The 27,553-nt window shown below is 50.9% G+C and overlaps 1 protein-coding gene across 1 annotated transcript in view; it reads left to right on the forward strand.

The window, feature by feature from the left end:
- Nucleotides 1–27,553, forward strand: part of PREX2 (phosphatidylinositol-3,4,5-trisphosphate dependent Rac exchange factor 2) — a 96,209-nt gene that overhangs the window by 61,895 nt on the left and 6,761 nt on the right. Inside the window, exons 24-37 of the mRNA XM_054394777.1 lie at nucleotides 755–977; nucleotides 1,409–1,616; nucleotides 3,828–4,004; nucleotides 6,731–6,825; nucleotides 8,103–8,185; nucleotides 8,520–8,610; nucleotides 9,263–9,391; nucleotides 11,457–11,498; nucleotides 13,280–13,497; nucleotides 14,701–14,803; nucleotides 16,461–16,604; nucleotides 17,963–18,077; nucleotides 24,949–25,015; nucleotides 25,632–25,822. Of these exons, the coding sequence (XP_054250752.1) occupies nucleotides 755–977; nucleotides 1,409–1,616; nucleotides 3,828–4,004; nucleotides 6,731–6,825; nucleotides 8,103–8,185; nucleotides 8,520–8,610; nucleotides 9,263–9,391; nucleotides 11,457–11,498; nucleotides 13,280–13,497; nucleotides 14,701–14,803; nucleotides 16,461–16,604; nucleotides 17,963–18,077; nucleotides 24,949–25,015; nucleotides 25,632–25,822 (1,886 nt within the window). The remainder of the gene's footprint in view (nucleotides 1–754; nucleotides 978–1,408; nucleotides 1,617–3,827; nucleotides 4,005–6,730; nucleotides 6,826–8,102; nucleotides 8,186–8,519; nucleotides 8,611–9,262; nucleotides 9,392–11,456; nucleotides 11,499–13,279; nucleotides 13,498–14,700; nucleotides 14,804–16,460; nucleotides 16,605–17,962; nucleotides 18,078–24,948; nucleotides 25,016–25,631; nucleotides 25,823–27,553) is intronic.

Raw genomic sequence — 27,553 nt, forward strand, 5'->3', positions numbered from 1 at the left:
CAAGTCTCTTTTGCAGTGGGAGAGCTTGGTCTCCTGACCTGTGGTTCTGAAGGGGATGCATTCTCCTGGGCTCCAAGTTCAGTCTCAGCCATTCTGGACTGACATCATCTCATCCTAACAAACAAACAATTCTGAGCCTGTCCAGCTGTGCACAGAATTCCAGGTGATGGAGTGAAGGAAATGTGGCTGAGCACTGTAGGAGAATTAGACCATGAAACAGAGGGGGGGGGAAGAAATCCACATTCATCATTTTGCAGAGCTGATTTATGGGAGAGAGCAGAGGTGGAGGACCAGCAAAGGCTGTCACATGTGGTGCTTGCAACTCTTATGCTCATCAGTTTCACAGGGTCACTCAAAATCAATGATTGGTTGAGGTTGGGAGAGACTCCAACAGAACCTCAGCAGTGCTGAGGAGAGAGGCAGGATCACCTCCTTCCACCTGCTGCAACACCTCTCCCAGGACACCACTAGGGAGGGCTTCATTCTTCCTGAATCTGAAATCCACAATTAATAGCTTCCAGTCCTGCCTTTGTTACAGCTTCAGGCAAAAAGTAAAGAAAGGTTGGTGAGAGATGGGCTTGCAAACAGCTGTGAATGCAGAACAGGTTTTCTTTCCCTTGTAGAGAAAGGTGGAAGCTCTGAAGTCAAGGAGACCTTCAGATATTTCAGTTCAAACACTGACAGGGTTTTGTCAGCCAAACACTGACACTTCAGAAGCTGTTAATCAGAGTTTTGTTTTCTTTCTCACTTCTAGTTTTCAAGAGTGTTAAAAAACAGAGCTTGGCCCACCTTCAAACAAGCCAAGTCGAAGATTTCCCCCCTTCACAGCAGCGATTTCTGTCCCACCAACTGCCACATCAACGTGATGGAGGTGTCCTACCCTAAGACCTCCACTTCCCTGGGGAGTGCCTTTGGTGTGCAGTTAGACAGCAGAAAGCATTCTTCCCATGAGAAGGAAAGTAAAAACTCAGATCAAGGTAAGTCAGCTGAACTTGACAGAGCCACTTGCAGAGTCTTAGAAGACGGCTGGGTTGGGTTTGTGTCCCAAAGCCAAAGAGAAGCCTTTGTGCAGTGCTCCTCTTTTTGGTACTTGGCTTTATTTTTAACCATCATAAAGTCTAATCAGAATTTCCCATCTTTTCCTTTAAATAGCCTGACTTTGGAATACAAAATTAAATAATTACATGAATCATAGAATCACAGAATGGGTTGGGTTGGAAGAGACCTTAATGATGATCCAGCTCCAACCCCCAGCCATGGGCAGGGACACCTCCCACCTGGCCTTGAACACCTCCAGGCAGGGGGCATCCACAGCAACCTGGGCAACCTGTACTGAGGTATCAAACTAACTTCTAAAAGTGTGTTGAAAAATAAAGGTACTGACATCACCTCTCTGGATGTTTCCCAGGTAAACTGAATCCCATGATTTACGTCCAGCACACCATCACTACCATGGCTGCTCCTTCAGGCCAGTCTCTAGGGCAGCAAGAAGGCCATGGGCTGAGGTACCTCCTGAAAGAAGAAGATTTGGAAACACAAGATGTGTACCAGAAGCTGCTGTTCAAACTGCAGGCTGCACTGAAGGAGGTGGAATCGTGTGTCTGTCAGATAGATGAGTAAGTAAATGGCACCATCTGGGCTTGCTTCAGTCTGCCATGGAAGATGATGGCTAAATCTGGGCAGCCTGTTTGTGTGGTGTGGGATCAGTGCTGGCTTCAGAGAGAATTACAAAGATTAAAGATTAAAAAACAGTTGAAGTGTAGGTAATGCTGCAGTTGGTTCTTTTTCATAGCATCCCTGTTGTTTTTTTGTGGTGTTTTTTTTTTTTCTCCCCTTACTTCAGTTTGTAGCTTTTCCCTGGAATGTGGCAATTCCCATTGGTTTGAGGTGAGAGAAATAGGAGACCCCCATGTCAGCTGAAAATACCCTGGGAATGGAACCAAAGGGCAGAGGGATAAAGATAGCTGCACTGAACTCCTCAGGCTGGATTTGTCTGGGGCAGACTCATCTGCAAAGCAAAGCTAAGGTGCAGGTGCTGTGTTCAAGGGGGGAAAAAACACCCAAACAACAAAATAAAACCCTTCTGAAAAGGTCTAAAGCAGGATTGTTGAGTTGGGTTTGCATCCAGGTTTGGGGTTGTGTGGTTTAGACTCCCTGAACTGGGTTTCTAAGAGCACTTTGGTGACCTCAGGACCCACCAGCTCTGTTATCCAAAGTTCCAGCTTTCCTTCAGAGTAGTTCAGCAAAGCCATTTCCTTGCAAAAAGAGCCTGCCTGCTGAGAGACAGCAAAAAGCTGCCTCAGGAAAAGCTCCAGCTACCTTCAGCAGTCTTCTGCTGAGCTCTTGGCAGCAGTGACTAAACACTCACTAAAAGAAGAGGATATAATAGTCTGTCTGTGTCTTGATACACAGCTGCTCAGGGGAAGATAATTCCAGGAGCTGCAATTGCAGTTCATTAGGCTTGTTTCTTAGTCTTGATTATTTTCTTGCAACAACAAAACCCACCAGAAGTTACCAGAAGAGATGTGCCCAAAGCCCATGTTTGCTTTGCTGGTAATGGGAGCACAGGGGAGGCTGGAAACTGCCAACAGCAGCTCAGAGCAGGCTCTTTGCTTACAGCCTCTTTGTCAAAAGAGCAGAGAAATTGATAGCTGCAGTTGAAGAAAGTTACCTTGATTAGGATTAATAAGGAGTTACTTCAACTGGCAGAGCCCCCCAGAATGGAGATGGAGCCCTGACCCACTTCAAATCAGAGTGTGTATGGTGAGACATGAGAGCAAAGGAAGGAATTCTGAAAGCTTTCCTTCAGTTCCCATCAGGGCAGCACTCCTGTCACAACTGAGGTGCATCTCCCATGGTTTCCCTTCAGAAGTAAGAGTTGTGTACCAACAAGGTCTGTGGTGTGTTGGAGTCCCACCATGCATTTGGTAGAAAGTTTCCCAGCTGACCATTCTGGCAGCTCCTGCAATAAGCACTGCTCCTGAAGGACTATACAGGACACAAAAGCTTCCTTTGGTGTCTTCTGCTAGCAGGCAGCAGGCAGCAGGTGTTTGTAGCAGGAGAAAAGCTGCCTTGCAAATCCAGATATTGGATTGAAAACTCCATTGTAAGGGAGTGTTTGACTAATAGGAATTGGAGGGCAACTGCCCTTTAGAGCTGTTCTGATCTTGGCAGCGAGCTGGAGCATCTCAGCAGCAGTAAATCCCCTAAGCCTGCCAATCTCTAGCCCCCAGGATTTGTGCTTCTGCACAATCTGCACTCTTCTGGCTTCTTGGCTTGGTGTCACTTCTGTGCTCAGCACAGGAGCCTGAAAATTAATCGTCAGTGGTGCTGGTGGCTGAGACACTGGGGATGTCAGGAAATGCACAGATCCATGAAAGGGTCCTCCAAAGCCTGAGGAAAGGCATTTTGCTCAGTGGCTGGGGCAGGCTGGGGCAGGCTGGTGTGTGTGGTGCAGCAGGGTTTTCACTGGGGGTTCCTTTTCTTGGTTTCTTGTTTTCTTTCATGATTCCTCTTTAACAATAATTGTGTTGGTACCAGATTTGATCTCTGATGTTCAGCTGCCTGCTGTATTCTTTCCCCAGCTGGAGTGGTTGCCCTCATAGAAGACTGAGGGCTTAGCAATGCTCAGGTGTTTGGTAACCCATTAGGGTCTCAGTTACCCTTCTGAGCAGCAGGATGTGTCCCTTCCTTCCCTTCTTTCATCTGGACATGGGCTGAAGCAGGCTATTTCCTCCTGGAGGAGGCTGAGGAGGAGTGTTCCCCTCTTGTCAGCTCTCTCCTGCAAGCCATGAATGTCTCTTGCTGTTGTTGTTGTCCCCCCACAGTCTCCTCTCTTCCATAACATACTCCCCAAAGTCAGATCGGAAAACGCCCGAGCCTGTGGTGCCAGCGGACAGCGACGAGAGGGGGGAGAAGAATGGGAAGAAAGTCTGTTTCAGCGTGACAGGGGATGAGCAGGAGGATTCTGGCCATGACACCATCAGCAACAGGGACTCTTACAGGTAACTTCCCTAGCAGAGCTTTTCTTGGCCAGCTGAATCGAGCCTGGGGCTTTGGAGGCTGTCAGGGGACAGGGAAAACTCTCAGGCTATAACGACCCTGACATTTCCAATTTGCCTCAAGATGTGTTACAAGATGTGTAAAACCAACTCCTCTATGAGTTACCAGATCCTTGACAAGGCTATCAGAGCCAGAGCTGCACAGACTTCCTTTGGATTACCTCTCATGGGAAACAGAAGGAGTTTCTGGTATTGTGTTCCTCAGACACCTGCCATGGAGAGCCAGCAGCCAGAGGCACCACTCTGGCTGAGCCAAAGGCTAAGCCCCTGTTTCTCAACACACCTTCCTCACCTTCTTCCACTCTAACTGTGGCAGCATCATCTCAGCTCTAGAATCCATCATGCCTCACCTTTGCTGGGAGTGAAAATGCAAAGAGTTTTGAAAGGGCAGAAGTAATTAGAGCGAGCAGAGGGCTTATGAAGATGATCTTCTGTTGTTTCAAGAGAGTTGGTTAACTACAGGATATAAAATCTAAATTCAAATGTTAACTGCAAGTGAAATAAGAGTTCATTATTTGCTCGTTAGCAGGGTTCATTACTGTGCTCAGGAAGCAGCCCCTCAGTGGGGTGGTTGCTCTCTGAGCAGAGCCCTGGCTTGCTGAGCTCTGTGCCATAAGCTAACATTTGATTACTGCAGCAGGGCAGGCAGGAGCCCCTGGTCAGAGCAGAGGTGGAAAGACAGTGACACAGGAGTGGAAGCAGAGCTCACTTGCACAGAGGAGCCTGAGCTTTTCTAACCATGCTGAGCACACTAAGTGCTCTTCCAGCTGCAGCTCCCTCAGGGCTTGCTGCATGTCCATGATGTGTCCAGCTGGCTCTGCAGGAGCTGCTCCTGCTGGGAAGGACCCCAGCTGGCACAGGATTTGTAGGGGAGAAGGAAGGTGTGTCCTGGGGCACAAGTGTCCCTTAGTGCAAACAAGAACCACAGAATCATTCAGGTTGGAAAAGACTCCCAAGGCCATCGAGTCCAACCATCCCGATTCTGATTCCAGGCATTCCCAGTCCATTCTGGCTGTTCAGGAGTGATGCAATCCAGGGTTCCACCTGCTGAATGGTGACAAAACTTGTGAGGTTAGGGCAGTTGTTGGTGTGAGGTTGGAATGGTTCAGTTTCTTTGCCTCAGTCACTACATTAGGCAGCACTTACAATCTCCAGACCCCCTCATGCCCCTGTGGCTGGGCTGGTTTCAGTCCCTGGAATGTTCCTTTTGTACGGTAGGAACCCAGCAACACCACCCCCAAACTGCAGAATGCTATGGCTGATACCTCTGCTCTGTTTCTCCTTTCCCTGGGTTTTATTTTCCCATGCTCTGCACAATCCAATTTTAAATAACCTTCAGCTCCCCCTTGGAGAGTTGTAAGTGAAGAGAGTTGGTTAGCAAACATTTCTTAATACCCAGCCAGAAATCCTCCCTGCTCTCTGGGACTGCTCTCCCTCTGCTAGGAACATGCTGCTGCTGCTGTCTTTTCATCTGCTTAATGGATGGGACTGCAATTAGATCATATTGCTTCGTTACAAGTTGTCCCCAGTCACTTACCTGGCTGGCTGCGGGTCCAAAACACATCCCTTGGCCAGCACATGTCAGTCAGGGTGCCAGAAGCAGGCACAGATCACCTCTGTGCTCAGAAGCATCCAGAAAGGCAGCAGGGAGCAGCTGGGCTGGTGTTGGGCTGCAGCACCGTGTGTGACCCAGAGCTGTGTGGTGCAGAGGGTGCAGCCAGGTCAGCAACCAAACCCCAGGTCACTGAATGCAGGTGGCCTTCACCTGCTCTTCTGCATTGCCTTCTGACCACTTGGGTTCTTCAGGCTGCTTCTGCTGGGTAATTATTACTGAGGCATGTCCTGCATCAGAGGAACCAACCTCCATGTAGTTAAATGACTTCAAGCTTACCTTCCTAGGGTCTGCAGCACAGGAGGCTGGCTGGCTGTGTTGGTGCTGCAGCAGCAGGGCAGTTCTCCATCTGTGTTCTGTACAGAGCCAGTTAGTTTTGAGGGGGAAAAAGCAATAGGGAATCTCCCCAGTTTCATCCCCACATCTCCCTGCTAGTCCAACAGGGGTGACATTTTGTACTCACAGAAGTCTCCAGTGAAGTCTCAGATGTAAATGTCTGCACCAAAGTGAGCAGCTTCTAGGGAGAGGATCATCAGCTCTCTGCTGCCTGGCAGGGAAAGACAGTTTGTCATTTGAGTTCTGGTGCTACTCAAATGGAGCAGATCTCTCCTAACCCTACTCTGGACTCCAGCCTGCAAGTCACAAACCAGCATGCTGGGGTGGCTGCACCAGCTCTGGGCTAGGAGTGCAGCACTGGAACGTGGGACAGCGTGGCAGAACGTTTGATGCCATGGTTTCAGACCCTGTCACTCGTGTAAGAGCAGTTGGCTGTCCTGCAGCGAAGCGTGGGCTGCCATTGTGAGGGTTCCTGCTCACATGCAGGGTCCTGGGAGACAGCTGGATCATCTGGTTTTGGGAATCTGGTCCTCTGAGTGCTGCCAGGACTGCAGATGAAATGAGAGGCTGAGCAGAGGGCTCTGTGGTGGTGTCAAAGTGCTGTACAGAGCTGCTCCTGTGGGGAGAAGGGGGAGGATTTCTGCTCTGCTCTGCTCTGCTGCAGAGCCTGTGGTGAAGGACATGGCTTCATTTCTGGATTTGTTTTGTGGTTTTCTCTCAGTGACTGCAACAGCAACAGGAACTCCATTGCCTCCTTCACCAGTGTGTGCAGCAGCCAGTGCAGCTCCTACTTCCACAGTGATGAGATGGATTCAGGTATTGTCAGGGGCTTGGCTGGGACTCTGCCAGCTGCTCCTTTTAGCCAGCTTTTTTATTCTAATTTGCCTGGCAGTTGGGTTGGGTTTGTTTGAGTGCCATTCTCCTTGGTACTAGAAGTGTGTCATTGGGGTTGTCCAGCCTGGAGAAGAGAAGGCTCCAGGTGACCTTCTGCTGACCTTTCAGGTCTCAAGGGGCTGATCAGAAAGCTGGGGACAGACTCTTGAGCAGGGCCTGCTGTGACAGGACAAGGGCTAATGGTTTGAAACTGAAAGAGGGAGATCCAGACTGGAGAGAAGGGAGACATTTGTGGAAAAACTGGTGAGAGCCTGGCCCAGGGTGCCCAGGGAGCTAGGAGCTGCCCCATCCCTGGCACCAGTGCAGGTCAGGTTGTCTGGGGCTCTGAGCACCCTGCTCTAGCTGCAGCTGTCCCTGCTGGCTGCAGGGGGCTGGAATGGATGACTTGAGAGGTCCCTTCCCACCCAAACCAGTTTGGGATTGCACAATTCTGCCTCACTGCAGTGCTGCTGTGGCAGAGCCAACACTCCAGCACCCATGGGGGCAGGCTGGGTTAGATAGAGCTCTGTCACCACTCCTGCCCTGGCCCTGGCAGTGCCTTGGGTTGCACAGGGTCAGGAGCATTTTAGGTGAGTGTGGGATGCTGTCCCAGGCTGTGTCAGCACCAGGAGAGCAGGATGTGGCTGTGATTGCAGGGAGGAATGTGGGATGAAACAGAAGCATGTTCTTGTTTATGCCATTGCAATCTGAATTTAAATAAATGCAGCTGCTCATGGGAGGAGATGGCAGTGAGCTGCCTGGAGCAGCAGGTCAGGCACAGGGACTACTAATAAAAAATATTTACTTGAAGCTGGGAGTTCATCCTTTGGGAATGATTTAGGGAAAGAAAGACTGGGGATGTGAGTTGAATGTGAGCCACCAGTGAGACTTGGCCATCTTTTAAACTGGTGCAGGGCAGGTTTAGGTTGGACATCAGGAGGAAGTTCTGAGGGTGGTGAGACACTGGAAAAGGCTGCCCAGGGAGGTGGTTGAGGCCCCATCCCTTGGAGGCATTCAAGGTCAGCCCTGATGGGACCCTGGGCAGCCTGCTCTAGCTGGAGGTGTCTCTGTGGAGGTAACCCTGAGGGCCTGAGCAGCAGGCAGTGTGCAGTGCAGGCAGTGTGCAGTGCAGGCAGTGTGCAGTGCAGGCAGTGTGCAGTGCAGGCTGCCCAGATGTGCTGCAGCCCCTGAGCAGCTCCTGCTGTGGCAATGTTTTGCAGGTGATGAGCTCCCCCTCAGCGTTCGGATCTCCCACGACAAGCAGGACAAGCTCCACAGCTGCCTGGAGCACCTCTTTGGTCAGGTATGGGATGGCTTTCCTTGGCTTTGAGGCTGATGTCTGTGTTTGAGCTGAGTTGTGTTTAGCAAACACTTCTTTCTCTCTTTGCTTTGCCTTCCCACTGTTTCCTGGCTGGTATGTATTTATTTCCTGGGCTGGTAGGTGTTTACTCACTCCTCTTCAGCTTGCTGGAAAGAGTTGAAAACAAGCCCTTAGGTTTAATCTGACATTCCCTGGCTTGCTACCTTAGAGCCACTAGGTAGGGACAACCCAGAGCTGCTCTTCTGGAGTCCTTACTGCTTAGAGAATTGCTCACTGATGCTGTCAGATCTTTCTCACAGAACCTTGATCCCAACAGGTGGATTCCATTGTCAATCTCTTCAAAGGACCAGCTGTGATGAGGGCTTTTGAGCAGACCAAGTATTTCACACCAGGTCGAGGCCTCCAAGGTAACATTTAAGTCTCTGTGAGAACCAAGAGGCAGCTGGATGGGTGCATGGATATGGATTTCCAGTCCTTCAGCTAGAGAACTGGTTTGGCTTAATCCTGGCCTGCTCTGCAATAACTGAGGGTTGAAATTCTTGCTGGGAAGGTCTCAGCTGAAAACAAAGTCAGTAACAAAGTAATTGTGTTTAAATTTTCTGGTTAAATTAATCTTGCCTCTGAAAGTTCCAGGATCTCACTTCCTCCATGGAGAGAGGCAGCTGCTTCAGAAAGAATCCTGCTGGGAGATGCTGCTCACTCCTGCCTTAGACTAAGCAGGGAGCACAGATGGCAGTTAGAGCTGGCACCCTGGCTTTGACTGGACCTTGCTCCTTGAGTCATAGTCAGAATGGCTTGAGTGGGAAGGGACCTTCAAAGGCCATCTGGTCCAACCACCACAGCCAGAAGGGACATCCCCAACCAGAGCAGGTTGCTCAGAGCCCTAAACAACCTGACCTGGAATGGTTCCAGGGATGAGACATCTCCCACTGCCCTGGGCAGCCTGGGCCAGGGTCTCAGCACCCTCATTGAGGTGTGACAGCATTTAGGAAGAGAGGAGGTCTGCCTGTTCTTTCTCAGGGGGGTAAGCAGAAGAACATTACCTTTGTCCTTGCTCAGAGTTCCAGCAGGAAGTGGAACCGAAGCTGAACTGTCCGAAGCGGCTGCGGCTTCAGATCAAGCAGGACCCCTGGAACCTCCCCAGCAGCGTCCGGAGCCTCGCCCAGAACATCAGGAAGTTTGTTGAAGGTCAGTAAGGACGTGGCCAGAAATAAACACCTCATGACCCTGAGAGAGCCTGGGAAGGACACAGCTGCTGCGTGGTGCTGCTGCGTACCGACACAGCGCTCTTCTGGATGTCCAGTCTGCCTCTTGGTACCACAAGAAATGGGAGGCTGAGGACTTTGCAGGGCAGCTTTTGTCCTCTCCTGCTCTTATCTGGTGCCACAAAGCCAGACCTCTCCCACTGCTTTTCACTCTCTCCATCACAGCTGATGTCCTTCACCTCCCTCCCACCACTAACCCTCACCTGTGCCTGCTCCTCCTCACCACCAAGTGACACCAAGAGCAGGGAACTCTGCTCTCTTCCCTGGCTCCTGAAGGAAGCCACTGGGATTTCCTCTCCAGAAGATCTTGCCTGTGGCTTCTGCTTTGTTTCCTGTGCTATTTGATAAACAGAAATCACAGGCAAAAGGTTTTGAGCAGAGCTGCTGGCAGTGGGGGCTGACGTGGGAACAAACACTGGTGTCAGCTCCAGCTTCAGATGATTTGTGTCTGGTCAGCTCTGCTGTGTGCTGGCTGCTGGCCAGCGTGGCCCAGAAAGGAGCTGCTCCACTTCAGGTCACTGGAGGAGAACTTTGAGATAAGTTTTGTTAAGATAAAGCTCCACAACCCAACTGGCCAAACCAAACAAACTGCTCCTCCCTGGCTTTTGGTATTTATCCTTGCAGATGCAGTCATATTTTGAGGCTCTGGGGTAGAAAATCATAAACACAACTAGGAAAATGTCTCCTATTTTGGGAGTCCATCACCACAGGTTGACTCTCCCGATTCTAGGAATACTTTTTTTAGCTTAATTGTGGCTGTCACTGAGTGAAAAATGAATAAGTATTTTGGGATCCTTTTCCTACAGGTCTGTCTTCAGCCGAAAGCATTAATCACTGTTTCTTTCAGAGCTCTGGTGGAGTGGAAATGTGTCTTTAAGTGTCCTTCATTGCCCTCTCCTGCAGACCATCTCCACATAACTTGTTTGCCCATAACAGAATTAACAGATTTACTGCTCACAGACCCTTTGCCCAAAAATAGAGGTAGCAGACAGCCCAGCAGTGGTCATTTGCCCTCAGGATTGAATCCCAGAATGGCTCAGGTTGGAAGGGACCTCAGAGATCATCTCCTCTAACATCCCTGCCAGGGGCTGGGTCACCTCTCAACCAGACTCAGCTGCTCAAGGCTTCATCCAACCTGTCCTTGAACACCCCCAGGGAGGAAGCATCCACAGCCTCCCTGGGCAGCCTGTGCCAGAATCTCACCACCCTGGTATGAAGAATTTCTTCCTCAGCTCCAGTCTAACCCTGCTCTGCCTCAGCTTCAAACCATTCCCCCTTGTCCTGTCTCCAGATACCCTGATGAAAAGTCCCTCTGCAGCCTTCCTGCAGGTTCCCTTCAGGTACCGGAAGGCAGCTCTGAGCCTTCTCCTCTCCAGGCTGCACACCTCCAGCTCCCTCAGCCTGGCCTCACAGCAGAGCTGCTCCAGCCCTTGGATCATCTTTGTGGCCTCCTCTGGCCTCACTCCACAGCTCTGTGTCCTTCTGATGAACAGAGGCAGGATTGGAGGTGAGGTCTCAGCAGAGCCCAGGGGCAGAATCCCCTCTCCTGCCCTGCTGCCCACACTCCTCTGGCTGCAGCCCAGCACACAGCTGCCTGCTGGGCTGCATCAGGGCACTGCTGGCTCATGGAGAGCTGCTCAGCAACCAGCACCTCCAAGTCTCTTTCTCCAGGGCTGCTTCCAACCCACTCTGGTTTTAAATCTCCGACAAAATTTTGTGGTGGAGCTCAGCAAAATCCAAATGATTTTCAGCCTCTCTGACACAAAACTTCTCTCTTTTACAGTGCTGCCCTGAGGTGATGCTGACGTTGATCAGCAGGCACCTGGATGTTTGCAGGGCAGTGAAACTGCTGCCACTTTCCAGTGGTTTAGAAATTAAAGTTAAAAACTACCCTCTCTGTTGATAAATTGCAAGACAGGATGCTGCAAATGCTTTGTGATGGGGAAGGTCTTTGACCATGACCTCAGTGTATCTTCTTTCCCCTCTAGAGGTGAAGGCACGAATCCTCTTGGCCCTGCTGGAGTACACAGGTAATGCTGCTGGGCTGGGCACTGGGGCAGTGAATGTGGGTGGCTTGAGCTGCTCTTTGGTGTTGGCCAGAATGCTGTTTAGAGAAGGGGGAAAGTGGCAGATAGGAGAATCTGATAATCAAAACTTCCCCCCGTGTTTACAGTGAGGATTCCTAAAGGACACAGCAATTCCCAGGACATTTCTAACAACGCTGCACCTTGGGTTTTTTTTAATGCAGAGTAGCTTTTTGTAGTCATTGGCTTTGGATCCTGGAAGGTGCAGTTGCTGCTCAATCACTCAGCTTGGGCACAGTGCTTCTGCTCTGTCTTCTTTTGGGCTCTCCTGGTTTCCTTCTTCTTTTCATTCCCATCCATTTCCAGGCCTGTCTGCCCACGGAGAAGTTGGAGGGGTTGTGGAGCTGGGTGGAGTTTGTAGAGCTGAAAATACTGTCCTGGATGCTGCACAACTGGAGGGACTGGAGAGAGGACAATTTTGATTATCCAAACATAAGGCAGTGAGTCACAGCACAGGAGCAGGATTAGACCATTTATGGAAAAGATTCCTGAGACCCTGACAAATGGAACCAAACTGATAGGGAAAGAGTGGTCACTGCTATCAATAGGTGAGGAAGAGACTGAAGGAGGAAAGGCTCAGAAGGCAAAGAGGCGAAACAGAAATCCTTTGAGAAACACTTGGAGTCTGGGAAAAAGCCTCTGGCTGAAGTCAGGATTCATTCTGTGAGCACAGGATGATCTGTGCTGACTTCCTCAGCCATGCCAGCTCCTTGGAGAAGGTAGAAAGGGAGCTGAGCCTCTTAGAGGCAGAGGGATCTAAAAGAGAGGACAAAGACTTTAGGTTTTGGAAGGACCTTTCTGTCTCCTACTCTTCTCTTGCTCTGAGACAGAGTAAAGTCTACCTGCATTGTTTGTGACTGGTGTTAGCCTAGCAGCTCAGCATGACAAACACATCTTGGAGCCCTTCAGAAAAGAGGAGGAGGAGGAAGGACTGAGTGTTTATCCCCACAGTTGTGTGCTTTACTGAGAACACTCTCACTCTTTTGACCTTTAGCTGATCTAATGCCTGTGCCCTCCAGAATAAATCAGTAGTTAGCTTGTCCCGACTTAAATGGGCACCTAATGGGTCCTGGACTTCTACCTAGGGACCTGTCCTGGATTTCTCTGACACCATAAATCTCTGCTGCTTCCTGGAGATGTCATTCTGCTCTCTGCTTATGTTCTGGATTCCAAAGTCATAAATATTGTCTTTGGGTAGATGCTGTTCTGGGAGCCACCCTCCTGTATGCCCTGCCAGCACTTGACAGTGGCCATTCTTCAGCTGCCCAGCCCAGCTGGTTGCTGTGCAGTTGAATGATGACCCAGGAGCACAGAATGATGGTGCAGGCATCTGAAGAGCTTCTCATGGTCCTTACCTTCCTCTGGTGCCTGTGCCCAGCTGCTCTGCACACCTCAGCAGAGATGTGACTCAGGTTCCAAGCCCATGGCACTGCTGACATGTCCATGGCAATGTGCATTCTTTATCCAGGGACTGCTTTACATTGCACACTTGGAAGACATTTCTGTACCTCTAGAATTGAAACCATCCTTTGATGGCATTTCTGGGTGTGGAGTGCTGGGGCTCACACCAGGCTGCAAACCTGGGATTTACTTTACATTAAAAAGGCTTCGATTCAGACAAAGGGAAAAGGTTCCAGCCCAGTTGCTTTGCTGTTAATTAATCTCCTGATCCATCTTTGCTTTTCCTCCCCCCCCTTTTTTTTTTCCCTGGCTCTTGCCCATCACAGACAGCGAGGTCCAGCTGAGGCGAGACATGGTCTTCTGCCAGAGCCTCGTGGCCACAGTCTGTGCCTTTTCAGAGCAGCTAATGGTGGCCTTAAATCAGATGTTTGACAACAACAAGGAGTATGAAATGGAGACACTGGAGGCCAGCAGAAGGTGGTTGGAGCAGATAGCCAGCGCTGGGCTTCTCCTCCACTTCCAGTCCCTGCTCTCACCTAACCTGGTAGGACTCCTCCTTTGGCATCCTTGGCCACAGCCCCTGGTTGCTCCCTGAACCAGGGGCACAGCTAAAAGGTCATAGCTGTAAATGTGGTTTCCTGTGGCCTTTGTGCTCAGCTTCTCACTTCGTTAGCTGCTGCTTGGAAATTTTGCAGTTGAGGTAATTGCAGCCATGGGAGATGTTTTTGTGATATGGGCAATGTTCTCCCCAAGGGCAGTTGGAGTTTGCAGACAGTGAATTCACCCCTCTGCAGTGCAAAATCAATACAATACCTGGTTTGGACAACTTTATTCCCCCCTTCCCCAACAACCAGGAGTTTAAAGGTCTAGACATACTGGTCTGGTTTGCTGCTGGCACAGGGCAGATCTTCAGAGCCTGCCAGGCTGGGAGCCTGCTCCTGCTTTGCAAGGCTTGGCACAAAGCCATGCTATAGGAAAGAGTTAAAATGGACCTGGCTTTGTAGTCCCCTCGTCCCCAGTTACCAGGGTGCTGCTTTCAGCCCTTCCAGCTGCTCTCACACTGCACTGGTTCCTGCTAACTGGGAAGAACTGGGAAGGGGTTTGTGTGTTCTGCTCTGTCAAACCTCTGGAGCTGTTTGCTGAAAACAGCTGATTTGGTTCATCCTCCTGCCCCAAAGTCATCCATTCCTACCCCTGTTTTGGCACATCCCCAGAGCTGTTGGCCTGTCCACAGGCTCCCTTTGCACCCAGAGTGGCATAGGCAATGCTGCACTCCTTCAGTGGATGTGATGAGCTCTCAGCTGCTATTTGTCAAGGAAACATTAAAGTTGAGGCATTTTTTAAACAGAACATTTCCAAAAGGAGGGATTTGGGGTTCCCATTTCCCCTCCGTCCATTGACATGCAAGCCCTGCTGTTAGGAGGAGCTGTTCAAGGCTGCTATTGTAGGTAAGGAAAAATTGCAGGATTGTTTGATTAAAAGCCAGGAGAAGTAATAGTAGCTCTAAATTAGCTCCTGATTTAGTGTGAGGAACAAAACATTCGTCTTAATCACCTTGGACTGGAATTCAAAGTGCCAATAGAAACTAGAGTCTCTCCATGACCTGGGAGGTAGTTGGGTTGTGCACTGCGTCAGGGAAACCTGGGGCAATGTTTTGTTGTGGCTTTGGGGTCCTGCCCTGGTTATGTCTGGGAGGGAAAACACCTGGCTGCAGTGACCACTTCCCTTTTCCTTCTGCCTTTTCCAGGCTGATGAACAGGCCATGCTGGAAGATACATTGGTTGCACTCTTTGACTTGGAAAAAGTTGTTTTTCACTTCAGACAAGCAGAGCCAGAACCGCTGATTGCAAGTGAGTGATTGGAATTAACAGCTGAGCTTTGCTCTCCAGAACAAACCTGGATTTGTCTCATTTTTCTCTCCTAGCATGTTGCCTCCCACAGGGAATGTTCTATACCTGGGGTTGTGGGGAGTTAGGAGCTCCCCTTGAGCCCCTAGACCCCTGAAGCACAGCAGTGACAAGGCAGTGTCCTTGTCTGGAAGTGTCACAAACTTGGGAGCAAAACTGCTTCACAGAATGCTGCCTGGGGGTGACTGCACCAGGGAAGCCCTGGAAGCCCAAGCTGTTACTGAAGAGTCAGGAGTGAAGCGAGCTTGAGGGTCTTGCTGGAGACATGCAGCAGAGATGAGCTGGAGAGGCTGAAAGCCAAAGGAGATCTTGAGAAAGTTCCTTGAAAGTTCAGGGCAAACGCTGCTGGGATAGCTTCAAATTGTGCAAGAGGCCTCCTGGGAGACCTGGTGCAGAGGGTCAGGGTCCTGACCCCTTCCCCCCCCAGCTCACAGGAAGGGTCTGGCTTGCAGTCTGCTCTTTATCCCCTTTGCTCCTTTATGGAGCTCACAGCCAGTAGAGATTTTGCTGCAGGGAACTCTGCTGAGTGAGCAGGAAGCCCTCATTTCCCCCTAAGTCTCCCAGCTCCCCTGGGAAGGAGGGAAGAATGTCTGCTTCACATCAAGCTTCCCTAAAGCCATCCCCTTGCTGGGTAGAGACCACACGGGAGAGAGCTGCTGCAGGAACCAAGACCAGAAGGCACAAAGCTCCTCCACAAGGCTGCCTGTGCCCCAGGTCTTTGTCTTATTACCAAAGAGAGTGGAAAATATCCCTTTGGAATCACTTCCATGTGAGTGCAAAATGGTTTAGTACAATCTGCATGACATGGTCAGTGCAAATCCCGAAATCCACACCCAAGTGTGGGAATGATGGCAGAGCAGGAAACACTCCCAGAGCCTGGCTCCTGGAGTCAGACTGCCTCTGAGAGCTGGACTTTGCCCCAGCTCTTGCTGATGGTCAGTAGATGGTCAGCCTCTGACACAGTGCACACTCTGTGTGCTGGGGAGTCACACACCCAGTGGCAGGGGTTGGAAGGCACCTCTGGAGATTGAGCCCACCCCCCTGCCAGGGCAGGATCACCTTTGGTTACACAGGAGCATATCCATCTAGGTGTGGAACATCTCCAGAGATGGAGACTCCACCACCTCTCTGGGCAGCCTGCTCCAGTGCTGTCAATCCTTAAATTACAGCAGTTCCTCCTCATGTTCAGATGGACCTTCTGATGTTCCAGTCAGTGCCTGTCACCCCTTGTCCTGTCATTGGGCACCACTGAACACAGCCTGGCCCAGCTGCCAGGCAATGCTGGTGGTTACCCCAGCTGCTGTGTGCTGCCATTTAGCTTTTCCCAGCGTAAGGAAGTGTGCTCCTGCAGGTTGAGGTCCTGCTGGCTCAGTGGTGTTGGTGTCCCTCACAGGCTGCTCAGTGCTTTTCTGTTTGTCAGCCTCCCTCTGATGGCTGAGCCCAAAGTGACTGCAGCAGCAGGGAGTGGGACGTGGCCGGTGCCTGTGCTGCTCCCCTGGCTGCAGGGGGTTTGTCTGTTGGTGAACGTGGGGTGCCAGAGCTCCTGGCACAGGACATGTGGTGGCCTTTCATGGAGTGGTGACTCTGGCTGTGTTCCCAGACGTGCCAATCACCTACCAGGCAGAAGGAAGCCGCCAGAGCCTGAAGGTTTACTTCTACCTTGACAGCTGCCACTTTGAACAGCTTCCTCAAAGGCTGAAGAATGGAGGGGGCTTTAAGATCCACCCAGTGCTTTTTTCACAAGGTAACCAGTTTTAATTCCCCTGTTCTCTGACATCGTATTTAAACTCATCATGGAATCATAGAATGGCTTAGACTGGGTGAGTGGCTGGCCCCAGCTCTCTGCTGGTGCTGGACCGTCAGCTCAGTTGGCACTCAGCTGCTATTGCAGGTGGAGTCCAGCAGCAGGTACTTTGGGGAGCTATCTGGTGTGGCTTGGCACCAGGGAAGTCCAGCAGCAAGTCTGCCTGTTGAAATGGAATCTCCTTCCTGCAGAAGGAGAATCCCAAACTCTGGGAGCACAGGAGTGCAAGTTGCATGTTCCCTCACGAGGAAGGAATGATTTATCAGCTGGTCACATTAAGCAGTGCAAGCAGCATTCATATTCCTGGGGCAGCTGAAGCTGTGAGGTGGCAGCATCCTTCCAGCAGAGCTCTGCTTAGTGCTTGCATTTGCTACTGGAGTATGTGGGTTATGAAAGGGGCAATATTCCTGAATCCTGGATTTCACCCAGAGCCTGTGTCTTGTGGTATACTCCTAAAGATCTTGGTTGGGTTGTTTGTTTGTTTGTTTTTATTCCAGTCCAAATTTGATCAAGAATGTTTTAAATGTTGGCTTTGAGTTGGGTAAAGAAAAGGTTAAACTTCCCCAGGTGCCTTGATGCAAGGGGCTGAGGAATGTTTGGGGGTTTGCTGTCTTTGTTTTTTGATAGCTCCCAAACTGGAGTGGTTGTTTTTTATTCCTAATTTCTGGGCAGTGGTTGTGATCCTTTAATGGCAGCCTGTAGTTAGTTCCTGAGTTCTTGCAGCAGTCATCCTTGCTGTGGTGAATGCCACAGAGGTTGGCAGAGTCAATATTTAACTTGAGAAACTTACCTGAAGCCTGCAAAGGAGCTTCTGGGGCACGTTCAGGGGTCCAGAGAAGTTTGCCTTGCTTGATCCAGAAGAATACATTCACCTTAGCACAGTGCTAGAGGCTCAGGTGCTCCACATCTCCCAAAACAGGGCTTCCTAAGAAGTTGTTTGGTCTCCCTCTGGTACTTTGATCCTTCCTGTCCTCTACCCCAGCTCATTCCACTGTGCTCTTGCAGGGAGTGCCAGAACCAAACCCCACTTTACATTCACAGACAGGAGGACTTTGATTAGAGCAGCAGAGCTCAGGCTAGTCTGCTCCTGTCTGCTTTCCAAGGCAAGAAATATCTTTTTTTCTTGTCAATAAAATCTTAAGGAGAGATCTGCAGGAATTTGGGGACATGTGGAAACAGCTCAGCAAGCTGCAGAGGGGTCACAGCCTCAAGGTTGAAAAGTAATTCAGTGGAGTGTGGGCAAAGCTGCAGAGCAGGAGGATGCTAAATATTTAATGCTGGTTTTTCTCTCCCCACAGCACTGGAGAGCATGGAAGGCTATTATTACAGAGACAGTGTCTCCGTGGAGGAATTTCAAGCCCAGATTAATGCAGCCTCCCTGGAAAAAGTCAAGCAGTACAACCAGAAACTACGGTGGGTAACAACCCAGCAGCCCTGGGCTGAGCTCACCACCTTCTGCCCTTCAGCTCCACTGCTCTGACACAGCTTTGAACTGCAGGGCCTCGTGTGGTGGTTGTGTTCTGGTGTGTGACTAAGGGCCAGGGTTTCTGGTTCTGACTTTGGATTTCTGCATTTTGAACTTAGAGAATCTGTTTCCCCATGAAAGCTGCAGCTGTGATTGCCCACAGGGGGTTGTGCCTAGGGAAGGAGGTGGCTGCCTGGTCACCAGGGGAAGACTGGGATGGTTAAACATTCTGATCTGATTTGCAGGCCATGTTTACCTAATTTCTACAGCATAGGACCTAAAACTAGTATTGCTTCCCTCACAGCTGAGCATCTCCCTCCCTGTGCTGATGGTGATATAAACACGTTTGGGTGTGCAGCAGCCTGGGCTGTGGCTTACAGAGTGCATGCTTGCCAGCAGCTGTAGAGATGGTGCAGCTGGGGCACTGCAGTAAATATTTCATTAGGAAGTGGCACACAAAGGCAGAGTTTCTGGGATACAGAACAATCCATGGGTTAGGAAGTGAAATGATGCAGATGCGTACACAGCCCACTCCTGCATCAGCCTGCCTGTGAAAAGCACCTCTCTGAGTGCTCCTACTGGTGTGTAAGAGGAGGAGAGAGAGGGCAAAGGGCTGCAGAGCAATCACATCTCTGTGCTGTCAGAGTTCCTGAGGCAGATGGAAAGGCTGTGGTCTCACCAGAGCCCTTGGGCAGCTTTACAGCAGCTGACGAGTTACCACAGGTTAAGGACAGTGGAGAAGGGGAGTGAGGATGAGGAAGGGTCTCTTCTTCACTTCTCATTGGCCCACTCTTGTCTTTGGAAGGTTTTCCTGATGGATTTTGCAAAAGTGTTTCCCTAATGAGTTAGCAGAGCAGTAGAGTTCTGGATTCTGTTAGTCTAAGCAGTGCTACAGCAGAAGTGATGCTGGGGGCAGCTGCATTCAGGCAGGGCTTGGGCTTCATCTTCAGTGCCATCTGGATCAGAGCTCCCCTGTGCTGAGGACAAATCTCTTCTTTGTGTAGCTGTTCCCCACCTGCCTCTATCCTAAGTGTCCCCACTCCTCCTGAGTGTGTCTCTGACAAGGCTCTTGTAAATCAGCTTTAGGGAGAGCTGTGCTCCTGCCAGTGTTTGGCCTAGGTGCAGTCAGCTGGTGCTGGGAAGAGATGATTGCTCTCAGCTGGTGTTGGGAAGTTTGCTATCAGCTGGACAAAGTCAGACTTTTTGTGCTGATTTTGCTAAGAGCAGCCCCAATTTAGCCCCCATGGACATTCTGAAAGGAAATTCTCCCTGGCTTTATGCTCAAGTGTTCCCTGGCCTTGCTTACCTTCTGTGCTGGGACCTCCCTTCATGCTGGGGCTCTGACGAGGTCCATTCCTCTTACGGTGTTGTGACTCCCAGTCCTGAGAAGCTGCTAATCTCCAAGGTCTGGCTTTGCAGCATTTGCTGTGAAGAAGTTCTCATTCAACAGCAGTTCCCTTGGGTAGCTCTGCCCCATCACAAGAACAGGACAGTCTGGAGGTTTTTTTCCCAGCCATCTGATGAGAACATTCAGTAATGGATTTTTTTTGTTTGTTTGTTTGCTTTCTGGTGAACTCTACCCATTTCTCAAGTGAGGCACAAACAGCTTCAGGAATTCAGTGCCATAATGTGAAGAGGAAAAGGAGCAGAGCAGATGCTTTGTTCTTGTTCTGCTGTTTGCTAGCCTGTGTGGGTGTTTGGCCAGGAGAATCAAGTAGCTACAGCAGCAAAAGATATTAACGTTGGGGTAACTGCTCAGAAGAACAAAACCTGAAATGGAATAGTCCCTGGGAACAGCCAAGTGCAGTAATGCCATCCTGGATTGCTCAGGTGGAAGAAATCCTGGGTCCAGAAGCACCTCCTCAGTAAGGAAATCAGTCACTGAAGCCAGAGTCCATAAACCACTCAGTGTCCATGGCACAGAAGCACATTGCCTGTCAGGTGGCCACCTGATGATCATCTTACACCCTCTCCACTGCTGCAGCAGCAGACAGCAAGGGGAGAAGAGGCAGGGGACAAGTCCACTGCTTGGCTGGTGAGGACTCTCACACCACCTCAGCTTCTCTTGTTCCTGATGTTTGGCTGGCAGCTCTTAAGAACGTGGGACAGATGAGAGCTCTGTTGTGCATGGTCCCACCTGCAGACAGAGATGTTGGCCTAACCTGGGGTGTCCAGGCAGGACAGGAACTGAACCTTTGCTCAGCCACCTCTTGAGTTCTTGTGGTAAAGCTGGAGCACATGGATCATTTGTGAAGAACTGTGGGTGCAGGGCCTTTGTAGCTTTCCTCCCTTTCCCCCCCCCCCTCATGTTGCTGCTTCCTTGGATGTTGTTTTAGGAGGTGGCTGCAGCCCTGGTAGGCTAAGGCAGCAATTACAATCAGTGAGTCTAATGACTAATGATTTAGCTAACTACCCTCATTACACTGAGCATCTGATGATGCTGAATGTAATATTTGTAACTTTAAAGTGTTTCATTCCCAGTGTCACTCCCAGCACTTTCCCTGTCTGAAGCCTCCTGTGTTGTGGCACAAGCAGCCATCAAACAAGTCACATCCAGAGGGTGATGGCAAGTTTCATTCAGTTCCTCACTCAGGGATGTTAGGAGCCATGAGGTTTTCTTGTGTCTTTTGACTGAAAGAAGCCAGTAAGAGGAAGCTGTCTCTGCCCCTGGAGTCTCTGCAGGCATGGAGAGATCTGTCTGAGGAGCAGAACCTCTGCTGCTGGAGCCACGTGCAGCAGCCTCACGCTACAGGCTCCCTGGCAGGCTGATCTTCCCTGGATCCTGTATAATTCAGTCAAGGCAGAAAATAGATGTGAGTGATGGCACTCGTGGCTTCGGGCTGGGCTGGGATTGTCTAGGAGATGCTTTGGTAGAAGTGAGCTACAATGGTATAAAGGACAGAGCCACTTAGAGTTAATTACTGTCAGAGCAAGAGCTTCTCTGGCTGCACTGAACTGCTGGGGCCTCCAGATAATGCCTGCAGCAGCACAAGCACCAGGGCTTCACTCCTGGAGGAACTGCTTTGAAATCTACCTGAAAAGTGGCAGATTCCTCCCCCCACCAGTTCCATTTCAAAGCTTTTCCAAAGGGAGTTGCTGATGTGGTTAAGCAGCTTCAGCTGTTTGCTGTGCTGGTGTTCCCCTGAGTCCATTCTTCCCTCAGCTCTGTGCCCTCTGTGAGCCCTCACAGGATTGTTTCAGTTGGAAAAGCCTTATAGGATCAGAGTCCAACCATCAACCCAACCCCACCATGGCCACCAAACCATGTCCCCAGGTGCCATGGCCACAGGTTTCTTGAACACCTCCAGGGATGGGGACTCCACCAACTCCCTGGGCAGCCTGTGCCAATCCCTGACCACTCTTGCAGCAAAGAAATTCTTCCTCATCTCCAACCTAACCCTCCCCTGGCACAACTTCAGGCCATCAAACCCAGAAGAGAGTAACCTGAGGAGAGCTGCAGGTTTCAGAGAGGGACTCTTGGAGAATGTTTTTTTGGGGTGCAGTGGGATGTTTACAAAGCAGGTGAGAAGCTGCTCTCCTACTTACAGTCCCAGGGGCTTGACACATTGCTTGGTGGTTTGAAGAGCAGCAGTGAACCTGGGCTGCAGTGCCACCTGCACACATCTGTCCTGTGCTTCATGTCACCAGAAACACTGCACATCTAACACCTTTTAGAGGCTGAAGATGTGGCCCCACAGGAGCTGGGCACTTGGGGCTGAACTCTCTCCAGAGGCAAAACCTTTACAAGGGAGGGGCTGGAAATGAAGCATTGCCTCTGAAGGGCAGAACTGGGAAGTAATGGCTGAATTTGGCTCCTGGTGAACTCGATGAGAAGCATTTGAGGTAGAACAGCAATTCAGATTCATTGCATCTAAGTGAGGAATAGAGAGATGCTGGACAAAGAAAATTGAATTTGTCTAGCTGGTCTAAGAGGCATTGCCAGCTGCTTCCAGCTTGCCTTTGGTTTCTCCTCTCCTCCAGTGCTGTGCTCTTTTTGAGTGTAAAGTTCTTGTTTCTGTAGACCTCTGACAAAGCCTGGTCAATGTTTCTGCTAGGTGTTGTCCTGAAATGGAAACCTGTGTGCCCTGATCAACTCTAGACACTCTCTTTGCTCCCCGAGGTGGGTGTCTGCTTCATCCTGCCCTCCTCATCCTCTGCAAGCACAGAGGACCTGCAGGGATGTTCTTGCACTCCTGGTCAGTGCTGGGAATCCAGCCTAGGGCTGCAGCTTGCACACCTCCTAGCTGAGCAGAAGCCTTGACCACCCAGTGGCTGCTTGGCGTTGCTGTCTTGTTTAACAGTCTGCTCCATGTCTGGAACATCAGGAGCCAAAAGGGAGATGTCTACTGTCTGTGAGACAAATGTGGAAGCAATTAGTACTAATGGGATCAGCCTGGATTTGGCTTTTGGAGAGGCAGGAAGGCAGCTGTGACTGGTCTGTGGCCCAGGAACTTCCCTTTCCCATCACAAAGAGGATGGTTTCAGGGGACCTTGGGAGCAGGTAGAGATGCTGGAGAGGAGATTCCTGGGAAAACAGGGGTTGGAGTGCAGCATGGGCAGGGGAGCCCAGAGCAAAGGAAGGGTTCCCATTTCCTCACCATCCAGGACTTTGCCTTTACATTTCTGTGACCCCCAGGCACTGTCTTTATAGAGGTTTGAGCAGGGCCATGAGGTGCTGCTGGCACAGCAGGGCTGTTCCTTTGCAAGCTTCCTCCTCAGTTTGCACCTCAGCTGCTAACACCATTCTTCTCCACTTGCCTTGGTGCAGTTTGCTTGTCTCACCTTGCAGCCACATCCTGCTCCCCACAGGCTGCATCTCTTGCCACCACCAAACCATGGCCCTCAGCTCCACATCTCCAGGGCTTTCAAACCCCTCCAGGCATGGGAACTCCACCACTGCCCTGGAGAGCCTGGGCCAGGTCTTTACAACACTGTGGCAAAGGAAATTATTCCTGATGTCCAACCTAAGCCTCCCCTGGTACAATTTCAGGCCATTTCACCATGTCCTGTCCTTGTTCTTTGGGAGAAGAGACCAACCCCACCTCACTCCAACCTCCTTTCAAGGAGCTGTAAAGAGCAATGAGCTCTCCCCTCAGCCTCTTCTCCAGCCTGAACACCCCCAGCTCCCTCAGCTGCTCCTCCCCAGCCCTGTTCTCCAGACCCTTCCCCAGCTTTGTTGCTCTTCTTGGGACCTGCTCCAGCCTTCAATGTCCTTCTTGGAGTGAGGAGCCCACACCTGAGCCCAGGACTTGAGGTGTGGCCCCAGCAGTGCCCAGCACAGAGGCAGGACTGGCTGAGTTGCTGGCACAGGATATATGAATTGCCCATCTTGTGCCAGCCTTGGTGATCCCTAAGGTGTTTGTCACCTGATTCCAGTGGGAGCTCTCCATGGGATCCTCATCCCATTGCCTGACCCTGTCACACAGGGGATGTCCTGGCCCAGCAAGAGCCCTCTTCAGGCTTCATGCCTTTAGGGTTTTTTTTGGGTGTTTTTTGTACAGGAAGGCTTTGCTGTTGCAGCTCAGAGAAACTGCAAGGCCTGGAGAAGCCAAAGCAGCATCCCCCTTGCAGCCCAGGAGCCATGGTTTCATCCCTCTTCATTTCCAAATGGATTAGAAAATATTGTCCAAATTTGGCAGCATGCCAGGAGTGCCATTAACTTTTCCCATAAAATATGATTAAGGACCTTAACAAGCATCTAGTAATTAAGTGAAGTGCCTTGGAAATTTATGTGCTGTCCACAGTTTGTCATGCTCTGTGAAATACTGGAGACAGCTCCTCTGAAAGGCAATGAAAATGAAGCACTTGAGGAACATCTGGGAGTGTTCTCTGACTGGGGAGGGGGGCAGAGTTTGCTTTGGAACAGGATATTTTGATGTTTCAAAGGAATGTTGTCTGTGGCTGATGTTTTTGTTTGTCCTTTAGGTGAATGAATTAATGGAATGATTGCCTCAACTGCAGCTCCCATCCCTATGTCCTTGCTGCTTCGCTTTGTGCCCCGAGCTGATCATTTCCCACCTCCCCCACTCGTGTCTGTTCTGCTCCCTGTTTGGGTTCTGGTTTCACTTCGTGCAGCTGAATGTGCTGAAAGAGCAGCCCAAACAGGATGGGGGAGGTGAGGGCACTCTGAGTGGAATGGATTTAGTGTGGCATGGCAGGAGCCCAGGCTTTCAGGCTGGTGATGCTGCTTTGTGCTTTAGCTTTGCTAACAGAGAAGGAGGTTGGTCTGTGGCTGCTCAGGCAGCTTTCATGTGCTGTGGGCAAAGTGATTTAGGAGCTATTTTCTCTGCAAACCTCTTTTCCTCCCAGCAGTCTGCAGCTCCCTTTGACACCGAGCACATCCTGGATCCCACAAGAGGCTTGAGGGAGCAAGGGGGGCTGGGTGAGTTTTGCTCTGCTCTCTGAGGGCATCCACTCAGACCTGCAGTCCCCCAGAATTCAAGTTCCAGCCCAAACCATTCCATGGTTCTATGGTCTTACCCCAGAGCTATAGGAATCAGCTTGGGGGGATGCTTTTTTTTTGTTGTTTCTTTCCACATCAGTTTTTCAGATCCAGTTGTTCTGACTGCAATGAACATTTTGCACTCTTCTTTGAGAGGGCACAGGAACAGTTTGTCTCTAGAGCAAAGAGAAGATTTCTTCTGACTTGAAAAGAAAGAGTGGTTGTGCCTGCTTATCCCTTCATCCTCTCTTAGCATGAAATAAACTTAAAAAAATACTGCAGCCTTGTGTTGGTGACTAAGAGGAGTCACTTTCCACTCATCTTGTTCAGGTTCGCACAACTAAACAAGTTTTGCCTTATTCTGTTTGTTCTTTCAGGGCCTTCTACCTGGACAAGTCCAACTTGCCTCCAGATTCAACCTCTAAAGCAGCTTACATAGACAAGGTACATCGAAATGAGCAGTGGTTAATTGAACTCTGCAGGTTCCCCACTGGGCTCCTCTGGTCCCTTCCTGAGGCCTTCTCAACTCCACTGAAAAAAAGAATAATTTTAGAGCTAGGGTGAGGGGGTTGGGGGGACAGGACCAGGAGGAGCTCTCTTGCAGCATTCTGTGCTTTGTGGGGGTGGTGGTGCTGGATGGTTCTCCATCAAAAGGTGTGGCTGGAGGGCACTGGTGTGTTTGAGGAGGAGAACCTTAGCTCTGCTCTCTCCCTGTGCTTTCTGAGCAGTGGGGCTGCTGTGTGGGAGCGTGGTGGGGGGTGAAGAGCAGACAGAGGCAGAAATTCTTTGTTCTGAGAACTGGAAGTGCTGTTCCAAATGAGAGACTCCTGCAGCAGCCTGCTCGGGAGGCTTTCTGCTGAAGCTCCTCTGTTAGGTTTTCTTCAAACGCCTTTTGTCTGCCTTTAAACCTCTGGGACTGCAGGATCCCAGGAGCTGTGAAAATTCAATTACTGCTCTCTGCTCTCGTCGGGGAGTTCGTGGCCACGTTGCAGCCAGATGGGGGTGGGGTGCTCTGAGCAGCAGATGCCGAAGCCTGCCTCTGCCTGTTGCTGTCCTGCAGCTGCTGAGGCCTCTGAACTGCCTGGAGGAGCTGTACCGGCTGGTGGGGTCCTTCGTCCGCTCCAAGCGCACCGCCGCCTGCGCCTACACCGCCTGCAGCGCCTCGGGCGTGGGGCTGCTCTCCGTGGCCTCCGAGCTCTGCAGCAGGCTGGGGGCTTGCCACATCATCATGTGCAACAGTGGAGTTCACCGGTAGGACCTCTGCTTCCCCTCCCCCGCTCCCAGCCACGGCAGGCTGGGCACCAGCTGGCTCGGTGTGTGCAGGGCTCTCAGCCTCGCTGTCTGCCCTCTGAGCCTGGGAAGGGCTGTGGCGGACCCTAGACCTCTATTTGCAGTGCTGGACAGGACTCAGGGGATCATGGACTGGTCTGGGAGGGAAGTGACCTCTCAAGTCATCCATTCCAGCCCCCTGCAGCCAGCAGGGACAGCTGCAGCTAGAGCAGGGTGCTCAGAGCCCCAGACAACCTGACCTGCACTGGTGCCAGGGATGGGGCAGCTCCTAGCTCCCTGGGCACCCTGGGCCAGGCTCTCACCAGTTCTTCCACAAACGTCTCCCTTCTCTCCAGTCTGGATCTCCCTCTTTCAGTTTCAAACCATTAGCCCTTGTCCTGTCACAGCAGGCCCTGCTCAAGAGTCTGTCCCCAGCTTTCTGATCAGCCCCTTGAGCACTTTTCAGGCCACCAGGATGTCTCCCAAGCAGACCTGGGCAGGGAATTCTCCATTTGCCAGCCTTGACAGCTTGAAAATGGAGACTGAGCAGCTCAGAGCAAGGTTCCTGTGTGCTTTCTGTGAAACCCTTCATTGCAGCCTGATTTCTCTGATTGGTCTCTAATGGCAGAGGCTGTGTGAGAGCTCAGGGTGCCCTGCAGGTCAGCATCTTTTGCTCATGAGCACTGAGCAGACCATTAGCCTGTCAGAGTTGAGATCTGCTTAATGCACTTCACTCAAAATAGCTCTGAGCCTCACTCAGTCTCTGTGTCTCTCCCTGAGCTGACTGCAGAGTCCTTTCTGTGTGCCATGGGTTGGCAGGGAGCTGGGGGAGCTTCTCCCACCACTCCTAACCAGCAACAAATCCCAAGTAGCTGGGGAGGGAGGTGCTGGGTGGCAGTGGAGTGCAGGAGAGGCCAAGAACTATGAAACAGCAGCTTTGTCTGCTCTGACTGATTGCTGATCTCTGGATCAGCACTGTCTTGGCGTCTGACTTCTCTCTGATCCATACTAAATTGCTTTTTACACTGTGCTGGGCTCAAGCAGCTTGGCAGGGTTCACGTTCCCATCCCTATATCCAAGATAATGCCAGGGACTTTGGGTTGCTCCTGATTGCTTTGCTTTGCTTTCTATGATGACAATATGTTTGCAATTTACATCAGAGCCTGAAATCCTCTATCTGTGCCAGGCAGAAGTTCTTCTCCAATAGATTTCCATCATCAGAAAAACAAGGATGGGGAAATACAAGTCCCTGTAACCTTCACTGTCCTAAGTGCCACCTGAGCAGTACAGACTCCCTGTGGACATCACCAAGGCTGGCACAAGATGGGCAATTCATATTTCCTGTGCCAGCAACTCAGCCAGTCCTGCCTCTGTGCTGGGCACTGCTGGGGCCACACCTCAAGTCCTGGGCTCAGGTGTGGGCTCCTCACTCCAAGAAGGACATTGAAGGCTGGAGCAGGTCCCGAGAAGGGCAACAAAGCTGGGGAAGGGCCTGGAGAACAGGGCTGGGGAGGAGCAGCTGAGGGAGCTGAGGGTGTTCAGGCTGGAGAAGAGGCTGAGGGGAGAGCTCATTGCTCTTTACAGCTCCCTGAAAGGAGGCTGCAGCGAGGTGGGGCTGGGCTCTGCTCCCTAGTCTCAGGAGGTGGAAGGAGAAGAAATGCCTGAAATTGTGCCAAGGGAGGGTTAGCTTGGAGATTAGGAAAAATGTCTTTG

Source organism: Indicator indicator, chromosome 31, assembly GCF_027791375.1.
Source record: "Indicator indicator isolate 239-I01 chromosome 31, UM_Iind_1.1, whole genome shotgun sequence".
NCBI classification, from domain to species: Eukaryota; Metazoa; Chordata; class Aves; order Piciformes; family Indicatoridae; genus Indicator; species Indicator indicator.